Raw genomic sequence first — 10,459 nt, forward strand, 5'->3', positions numbered from 1 at the left:
CAGCTAAGTCTCTTACACACTTTATCGCTTCTCTTCTCTCCTCCCCCCTCCGTTTATATAACACAGTTCAGTTTGTTTACGTCCGGGATTCCTTCCCGACGCCGCATTCCATGGGGGGGGAGAACTCACTTTTAAAACTTTTCCGCTTGTCTCCTCCTCCAATTCATTGCCGGTCTGTACTCAGACCTCTTGTAGCTTCGTTGAAATTCGCTGACTCTCTCTGCTTGTCCCGGTCGGCATCGGCTATGCTCAGTGTAAAACTGAGCCTCACAGGGGACGGACCGTTTGGGGCAAAAAGGAGTGCCTCAATTCTCCGGCATTACGCCATCGAAGAGGTCGCCCCCCCAGCGCCCCCGGCTTGGAGCCTTTCCCTAAGGCTCACCTGGGGGTGCCACTTGAGGCGGCACCCCTCCTTTTCCCACTGGAGCGCGGAACTTCTCCCCAGGGGTAGGGGAGAGCATCCGCCATCACCGAGCCACAGACCGGAAGTCCAGGATATGATTATCTCTTGACAGTGACAGCTTGCAAATAGGAGATGACAGTGGCCTGTGGTGTGATCTTAAAAGGAGTGAGAATGCTTTTGGTTGGTTTGTTAGGGCCATACTAGAAGTCATGGTGTCCTGTCACCATGCTGTCACCATTTTAAAGCCTAACTTGGGTGATTTAAAAATACCATGAGGGCCCAGTCCTTAATGGGCCCACAGCACAACAGGACCATGTGGTCTTGTTCCCTCCCTTGCCTTTTCAGGTGCTCAGTAGCCTCCCCCATGGCTTTTTCAATGCTTCAAAAGGTACAAGAGTGAAAAAAGGGCACCTGGTCCTGCCATATTATGGATCAGGCCCTCATGGTATTTTTTAATTGCCCATGTTAGGCTCTAAAATGGTGGTATGCCTAGTTTGGCCCTTACTACTTCAGACATCAACAGATGAGAAGTTGGTCAGATGGTTAGTAGGGTTAGATGGTATGTAATAAAAATTAGGGAGTTCAGGTCATGGTAGTAAAGATGGCTGCTTAGCAACACTGTGGGCGTTGTCCACAAAGTTTTGGTATACTGCTGTCTAATTACTTTTTTCACTTGCTTTCTTATGGATGGGGATTGGGGTGGTTGTTAGAAATGGATATTTGAATAATCTTCTAGAAATGGATATTTGAATAATCTTCTAGATTTTGAAGAAAATCAAAATGCAGGGTTGGATCTTAACAATAATGCTCACTAATGGAAGGCCTCCTCCTTCCTGCTGCAGCCCACTGATCTACCTAAAATGCTACTTCTGGGGGATCAGGGGCATCTTCTAGGAACAACATGGGCTGAACTGGAGGTTGCAGTGTGAGTAGGTAATCAGCAAAAATGTCCCCCTTCCATTAGCAGAAATTATTGACACTGTCCAACTTGTAATGATCAGGACAGATAATGTAGTAGTCTAATATCCATTTGTTTTACAGAGTCTAGTGAGTCCTCTGACAGAACATCAAGATGAGTAACCGTCGAAAACGTGCTGCTCCTTTGCAGATGAATGATGAGAAAAAGAAGCAGCTCTGCTGGAATATGCATGATGACCGGAAAAATGAGGTGATAGATTTAGACGCCGTTGATGAAGACCACCCTGTTGCAGGCACAAGCTCATCTTCAGCGTCCCTTATTGTTATAAACGATGATAGCATTGATGAAGACTTGACTTGTAAAGGAAATAATCTATCATCCTTGAGTTTCTCAAGAATTACAGATGAAGTTGAGGAATCTTGCCATCTTTTGCTGCCTTTATCCATACAGCTAAATATTGTAATATCCCCGTATTATCCTGATCCTTCTTGGAAAGTTTTGCTTGGGGAGCTTGTTCTTCAAATTCTTCCTGAACAGCTTCTAACAGAGAATTTCCATAAAAAGAGCTATACCTTGATGAGAGCAGAATCTAGTGATCGGCTGCGTGTCTGTGTTCATGCAAAGAGCATTGAGAAGATGGATGAGAGAGAAGAGTCTTTCCCAACTGCTTACGAAGAAGATATGTTTGTTGAATCATCTTTAAGTAATGAAATGTTGGAAGACTTGATGTGGTTGCAAAAGAAGAGGCTGATTGTGCTTCATCAAAGACCTGAAGATGCTCAGTGTTTAAAGGTACTTGGTTTATGTAATTAGTACAGGTGTAAAATTTCCAGAAACTTTGAAGCCAGAGGGGGGTGGGGTTTGCTGTGTGTGTTTTCTTTGCCAGAAAAAGCAGAAATTGGGGTGGGGGGATTTAAATATATGCAGTACTTATATTCCTGTCAAACCTAAACCTATTTTGCTGTTTTAATAACATCAAACACATCATTTCTAAATTTTATTACAGGCTTATTGATGGAATTTAAAATTATAAATGCCTTAGTTTTCTATATTTTTTAAAAACCCACAGTGCTACCAATCAGCTGACTGGGAGGAGGGCAGACCCACAGCACAACCAATCAGCAGGGGGCACATCTTGGGTGCAGCCATTTCAAATGACAGTGAGCTGATCAGCTGCAGGACCAAAGCAGGTGCTGCTGAAGATTGTACTGCTTCTACTTAGTAATGGCTTCTGTAGAGGAGCTCTGATCGGTCAACAGGAACTGCTTGCTGCAGAGTTCTCTGCCCAACTTTCTGTGTCTAAACTGTACAGCAGAGGAGAGCTGGTGTAATTTACAATAACTGTGGAGTTTGTTCAGATGTACTCTGTTCTTTTGTAGCCTTCCTTTCTGCATAACCAAATGGTATCTAGAAAGCTATCGTTTCTGTATGCTTCAGACTCCCTACAGGTCTCATGGCGTGTCTGTGGGGGGCATTCTTCACATGCCAAGAAGCCAGCATTGGTTTCTAGCTTTGCCACTGAAAACAGGTTCTGGGGCTAGGTTCTATTGCGTTTTCACTTCAGTGAAGTCATGCTGACTATTATTTTGACAAATGACTATTACTGCTTGTAGGAATTTTGCATCCTAATCCTACTCTGACCGACTACCTGCCCTGCCCTGGATTGCCCAGTCTAGCCTGACCTCATCAGATCTTGGAAGCTAAGCAGGGTCGGCCCTGGCTAGTATTTGGAGGGGAGACTTTCAAGGAATACCAGGGTTGTGACACAGAGACAGGCAATGGCAAACCAACTCTGAACATCTCTTGCCTTGAAAACCCTATGGCAGGGGTGTCAAACATGCGGCCCAGGGGCTGGATCAGGCCCCCGGAGGGCTTCTGTCAGGCCCACAGTGGAACTGGCTGTCTTTTGCGTCTTCTTCCAGTTCTGCTGCTGCTGCGTCATTGTAAGTTTGCATCTTACAGGTACACACCTGAACAGCATACTCAAAATTGCAACAGCACAGACATTTAGATGCAGTAATTTAGAGCAAGAGGGGTCAGTTATCAGACACTGTTAAATAAACAAAATATTGCAAGAGTGCTAATGTTTTAAGCATGTTTTTATTTTGAGTTAAAAAAACCCTTTATGTTTGTGTCCTTCATAAAGTTTATATCTCCGCTACCTGGCATTACATTTTATGACACACATGGCCCGGTCCAACCCGTCTCATTTATGTCAGACCCGGCCCTCATAACAAGTGAGTTCGACACCCCTGTCCTGTGGGGTCACCATAAGTCAACTGTGACTTGATGGCACTTTCCATCACCACTACATACCTTTACTTAGCTGATCCTATAATTACATTATTTGTTAACAATTCATGCTGTGACATTTTTCATTCTTTGGTTTACTTTTCTTTCAAAATCAACACCTTTTAAAGAGACAACTGTAAAAGATAGTAATTTACAATATCTGTGGAGCTTGTTCAAATGTACTCTGTTCTTTTGTTCTAACGTTATAACTTGCCCATGAGTATGAAGCATACCCACTAAAACTTTTCTCCACCAAAGGGTTTCTGCAACTTCTAAAAATTTCACTTGCACAAAAAGATTTGTTTGCTTTGTTTTGAAGTATGGATGCAGTTTTGCTTCTCTTGTAACCCTGACTTAAACAATGCTTGCTTGAAAGTAAAACTCATTCCTCTATTAACTTGTTTCCAAATAAATAGGAATCCAGTTTCAGAACATGCGTATTATAAATATTATACCTTTGTCTTGAACTGCTGAATATTACATACTGATAAATTTGTTGCGTTCCTATAGCAACGTTGTGCTGAGAAGTAACTCATGTACTGAGAAGTGGCTCATCCACAGAGCATGGGGTTTGCATGCAGAAGTTCCTGGCATCTCCAGTTAAAAGGATCATCTAGTAGGTGATGCCCCAGCATGCTCCAAGGTGGGGTGTAGAGGAAACATCTCTGCAGCTTGCTTTGGATGGATCCTGGACACTTTGTGCTTGCTATGTCTTCGTGGCAGCCATTTTGTTCTTGTCATCCATGACCCCTCTTCCTAAATGCCAAATGTGCCTGCAGGCGGAAGAAGGTTGGGGACCCCTACACTAATGGCTAAGAATAAGCTACTTGTGTTGGGAATTTAGGAAAACATGCTGGGCCAGCAAAAAATTATAAGGGCTTAGAAGGGGCTACAGCACTGTGCTTGGGAAGATGTAATTCTCCTTAGGGTGGCACTGTTAGTTTTCTAAAGATAAAATATATAATGCCATTTTTATGTCTAAATTCCATAAATATGCTAAATAGAACAATTTTATATGCTAAAATAAAATTAAGTTTAGGCTTGACAAGGAAGTACTGCATACTTCAAAAAACAAACAAACCCCAATTTAATTTTTTTCCTGGAAATAAATGTTTTATCATGGTTTCAAAATTTCCAGAACGTTTACATTCCTTTAATCAGTATGGTTATGTTAGTACTTCCATGCATTTTTGTTGACTGTATTAAACTGTCTACTTTATTTTCCTGTTAATTTAATTCACAGGTTGGAATATATCTTCTAGAACGTGGCTTAAGCAAACTGGAATTCCTTAATGATGGTGGTGGCAGAATAAAGAAAGCCAACCAACTCATTCAGAAGCTGATGGAAAAATTCTACCACTTTGTAATTCCAGGTAGCTTTACCTACCTGCTATCAATAGTAACACACATGGCATATATCATTAAAACAGGGAGAGAGAGAGAGAACACATTTTAGGTGACTTTAATTTATCTTCTCAGTTATCTTGGTATTGTAAGGGGAACCGGAGTATGAAGTTGTCTTCAAAGACCGTGATTCAAAGTAAACTACATGCACAAAGATCTTTAGTGTGGCAAAATAAAAGAATATGCTTCTCTCACAATGGTGATAAAGACATGGGAAATACTTATGAAGTATCTCACAAATGCTGTAAACGTGCATGGAAACATGATGTGGAGATGCCTTTGTGTAATGAGCTTATTTTTATTTCCTCCAAATCCATCCTTTGCACATATCTTGACCCTCTGTTTCAGTCTTTAGATGTTCAGGTACAACCCCTACAAGAGTTCAGATCCTGAACATGATCAGGTAAACCAAGGGATTTAAAGGCATTTTTTTATGTGCAGTACTTTGTTTCAACCATGCTAGTATGTCATCATTGTTTTTTTAGATACGTTTTTGCAGCAGTGCTTTTCGTTATTATAGTGGAAACGGGACTGTGGCACTGTCAGCTTCATCCAGCCCCCCATAAGAATTTTGGTCTCACAAAAGATCAAAGATCTTTTTTCTAAAATGACAAAAATAAATTTATTTTTATCAGTTTCTGATTTTATGTGAAGTCCGTTGCCTTCACTGTTAATTCTTCCTATTCAGGGCATTTGTAGAGTCAAATAAGAAGCCTAAGAATGCACTAAATCTGTTCTGGGATGACTAGGCCTCAGCATTCCCTTCAAGCCTTATTACTGCAGCCAGTTCATTCTCAGAATTCCCTGTAGATAAACTGGCATATAAGGATGAGTCACTGGCGACCAAGATAAAGATAATAGTGTAGTATTCCCCCCCTTACTATGTATGGGTGTGGAAGCTGGACAGTGAAGAAAGCTGTCCCTACCCTCAGACCGCTCACTGAGGCTATCATAGTTTGGTCACATTACGAAAAGACAAGACTTACTGGAAAAGGCAATAATGCTAAGAAAAGTAGAAGGCAGCAGGGAAAAAGGAAGCCCCAACATGAGATGGAGTTAACTGAGTTAATTTAATGGAGTTAATTGAACTCCATAACAGTTATGGAGTTAATTTAACTCCATAAAATAAGTTATGGTCTTCAGTTTGCAAGACCTGAATAAGGCTGTTAATAATAGGATGTTTTGGAGGTCATTAATTCATAACGTCGCCATAAATTAGAAACTACTCAGTAGCACAACACACACACACACAGACTGGAGTACTTCCTTGGTGAAGGTTGAGTTGGGACAAGCTGGAGTCTTTGATAGGAGTGAAGACCAGACACCTGCATCATGCTTTGCAGACTTTACCACCCTGCAACACACATCCTATGCAGATGAACTGGAGTGTTTCCTGAGCCGCCAACAGGTCTAACAACAACAACACTGATCCAGATGCCTCCAAAGATCGTCCATGAGGGCTGTATAAATTGTGACGGTGAGTGACATGAACACTATGGCATGAACCCCAATGCAGTGTCTAAAATATAGCCTGCAAGCTTTACCATTGCAGTCTATTTTGTCCCCGCAGGTACACTTCTTCAAATAGCACATTAATTTACTAATTACCTAATCTTTGCAGGATTTTCGTGACCGTATGAAGTGGGAGGCAACATAGTCATGTTCAGGATCTGAACACTTGTAGGGGCATCATCCCTTTCATCCTGCTCATGCTACTCCTTATTTTGCAAGCAAAAATATAAAGCAGAATTACACAGTGGAAGGAAACAAAAACAACAATCAACTGTGCAATACAAATAGACACCAGTGAACAAATTTATAATATCTATTAGGATACAAAAGTTACCATAATAATTGAAAATACACCCCAGTATATACACAAAAGGAACCACTCTCTATATCACTGAACTATGCTGTAAATACTCATTGATGTTCTAACACAGATACGTCCAAAGATCAATGTAAACAGTCACAGGATTCTCCATCAGACCGAAGGTATCTCAAGACAGAGTAGACTCATTCACGGTGTAACAATTCATGCTGTATAGTCTTGCCAAACCAAAAGAGAACCCTGGTTCAATAATAACAAAGTAGCAGAGAAGACTAAAGGTGACTTGCAACTTGCGATTTTGACTTCATGCGTTCGCCAGCTTCCTGATTTCCGTGTTCCACAAACGCTCTATCAAAAAGTCAATATTCTCTCTCGCTTACAAATCCAAAGAGTCTCTAGCTAACGCTGCTCTGCTGCAGCTGCTGCTTCTTCTATTCCACAGTTTTAAATTCAGAAAGTGAAATGGTCCAAAAACCCAATTGAATGTTTTGTGCGTTATAGAAGCATAAGCCTATTTGTGAAAACAATTTTAACTTTCAGTTGTTTCTTAGTTCTTGTATAGGCACACAACTTGTGTGAACTGTTTTGTATTGCAAAATGTAAACCAGTAATGCCACCACCTCTCCCTACTGCCTGTGATGGAGCTGGGGGAAAGTAGCAGGTGGCTCTTAAAGGATGCTGCTTTATTTTCGTGTCTCAGCAGTTAGAAACTTTACTAGAGTCCATTACTGTGTTAATAATAACATTATGCACAAAACAGTCGGCATAACCTTCATTGCTAGGAATGTGGCATGACCCAAGCCAAGATTTCTTTATTTTTTTCTACTTTTATAAAAGTTTAAGTGCTGTGTATTGTCAGGCTCATTGTGAAGCTTGGTTGTCCTGATATTGTTAGTAACCCTTTATATTTATACTCACATGTGTTTTAGATAATATTTAATGGCATCAGTGAAGCAAGTCCATGCCCTAGAACCAGTTCTTTTAATGCTATGCTGATATAATTTTATGGATCTTGGATGAAAACTTTGCATCATGATCCTTCTTGAGGATATCTTCAGCTATTGCAGGCTGAAAGACAAGAACACTGTACAGTTTGCTTGTACAGTTATCTCTTTTACAACTGCTCAGTACTCAGTAGAGTGACATAATTGTGTCAGGTATCTCTTCAAAACTTTGTGCCAAAGTTTTTATCTCTTCTTCTTGCATGCCAAAATCCTTTCCTAATCATCTAAATGCCGTCTATATCTATTCTCCTGGTACTCTTCTAAGATTGTACCTTTCAATCACGTACAATTTCAGTTGTTTCTACTAACTTGGATTCAAGTTTTTGCAATTGTCCTTCCAGATTTTGAAATCTAGTCTCTGTTTTTTCTCTACTAAATATATTTTGTTATATGTTTGAGCTTTTTAGGGTTCAGTCATACTTAGAAAATTCTGCTTGTATTAATTTCCCTATACCTTCCATTATAGATTCTTTAATTTTACCATTCCCTTTTTTCATTGCTTGTCTTGTATTCATATCAGAGGGAAAATCCCTATAATCATTTATTTATACACACACACACACACACACGTATATGTATATGTATATGTATATCTCTATTCAGATATTTATACCTGATTTTCTTCCCATTGGAGACCCAAAGTGGTTTACAACATTTTTCCTTCCTCCATTTTATACTCACAGGAACCTTGTAAGGTAGCTTATCCCGAAAGTGTGTGACTAGCCCAATGTCCCCCAGTGAGCTTCATGGCAGTGAGAGGATCCTAGCCTGACACTCAAACCACTACCCCACACTGTCTGTTTGTTGTACTGTATTAATGGGTAAAGCTTCTGTTAAGCAAATAATTGAGTATATCTTAAAAGTATTTAAGATGTTGGTTGCAGATTATAGTGAATATGTTCACTGTGATTCATTTTAGATATACTGGAAGATGAGGAGGAGGAGTCAGACAGAGATATAGAACGGCAGAATATTGAAGAGCTTTATGACTATGTGAGGCACATTCACCAGAAGGAAGTACAGTTTTTGAAGGAGAATGTACAGCACCCTGCACTGATTCCTGTATTAAGGCAATATCAAAGTGAGGCTGTAAACTGGATGCTGCAACGGGAGAATTTCAGAAATACACCTACTAATGGTAAGGATCAAAATGATCAGCATCAGTATGAATCCTAATCATAGCGGTACAGGGAGAAATTCATAATGATGCATTGATCATCAGAAATACACCTACTAATGGTAAGGATCGAAATGATCAGTATGAATCCAAATTGTAGCGGTACTGGGAGAAATTCATAATGATGCATTGATCGTCATTTGCTGTGCTGTTAGAGCATTTCCAACAGGTTCCTGTACAGCCTCTGCTTGAAGATCTCCAGTGAGGGAAAGGCCACCCCTCCTTATAAAGTGTGGTGCCCAGAACAGGACAATAGCACAGAGTAGAGCAGAACTATTACACTCATAATTTGGTTATCAACTAATATCATGTTAGCCCTTTTTTGCAGATTCATCACACTCCTGACTCATGATCTTACTAAAATGCCAAGGTCCTGTTCACATATATGACTGCCAAACCAGGTAGCCCCTGTCTTATAGCTCACACAAGAATACTTGAAGTACTTCAGGAATGTGGGAATATCAACAGATGGGGAAAGTGGGCTTGCTGCAACAGAGGTAATAAAGAGAGACCCTATCTCGGCAGCTGTCTGCAGTGTACCTAGCTGAACTGGCTGTCTTGGTTGCCTCTCTCAGGTATCCTGGAAAACACCTCATAATTTCTTACTCTTAGGTGCAGAGGAGGGATATGTCTGTGCAATGATGGAATCCTCTCATTTTAGTAATATACTTACCCTACTAGAAGGTTCTCGTATTTATGCCTACTACTTGCATCCTCTTTTTGAGAACCACATGTTAATTGCACCCAGCAGCACTTGCTTTCATTGTACCAAAGAGGAGACAAAGCCATCTTTTTCACTATGGAACTTTTGTTTCTGAGTTGCTTGTGGAGATACTTTCCCTTGCTTCATGGAACAGTGAATAGTAAAGCAAGATGTGTTGCTCCCATTCTCTGCTACAGCTAGGGTTTGAAGGTCTAAGCTAACCCATGAATTTCAGCATCTTTCAGCAATGAAGAAAAGACAGTATTATTGACAGCAGTTCTATCAGTATTTATTTCCAGGGTTTCAGGTGGGTAGCTGTATTGGTCTAAAGCAATAGAACGAAGTTTGAGTCCATAAGAACATAAGAGAAGCCAATGTTGGATCAGGCTAATGGCCCATCTAGTCCAACACTCTGTCACACAGTGCCCAAAAATGCCGGGTGCCATCAGGAGGTCCAGCAGTGGGGCCAGGACACTAGAAGCCCTCCCACTGTTGCTCCCTCCCCAAGCACCAAGAATACAGAGCATCCCTTGCCCCAGCCCGAGAGTTCCTATCTATACCTTGTGGCTAATAGCCACTGATGGATCTCTGCTCCATATACTTGTCTAATTCCCTCTTGAAGCTGTCCATGCTTGTAGCAGCCATCACCTCCTGTGGCAGTGAATTTCATGTGTTAATCACTCTTTGGGTGAAGAAGTACTTCCTTTTATCTGTTCTAACCCGACT

The 10,459-nt window shown here is 40.8% G+C and overlaps 1 protein-coding gene across 2 annotated transcripts in view; it reads left to right on the top strand.

Annotated features, from left to right (window-relative positions):
- SHPRH (SNF2 histone linker PHD RING helicase, E3 ubiquitin protein ligase) overlaps positions 1–10,459 on the top strand; it is a 75,079-nt gene that overhangs the window by 6,951 nt on the left and 57,669 nt on the right. For both annotated transcript variants that reach the window (XM_015412045.1, XM_015412046.1), the window contains exons 2-4: positions 1,445–2,114; positions 4,858–4,987; positions 8,773–8,991. In XM_015412045.1, the coding sequence (XP_015267531.1) occupies positions 1,476–2,114; positions 4,858–4,987; positions 8,773–8,991 (988 nt within the window). In that variant the 5' untranslated portion in view covers positions 1,445–1,475. The remainder of the gene's footprint in view (positions 1–1,444; positions 2,115–4,857; positions 4,988–8,772; positions 8,992–10,459) is intronic.

This window comes from Gekko japonicus, unplaced genomic scaffold, assembly GCF_001447785.1.
Source record: "Gekko japonicus isolate JY-2015 unplaced genomic scaffold, Gekko_japonicus_V1.1 scaffold1155, whole genome shotgun sequence".
Classification (NCBI taxonomy): Eukaryota; Metazoa; Chordata; class Lepidosauria; order Squamata; family Gekkonidae; genus Gekko; species Gekko japonicus.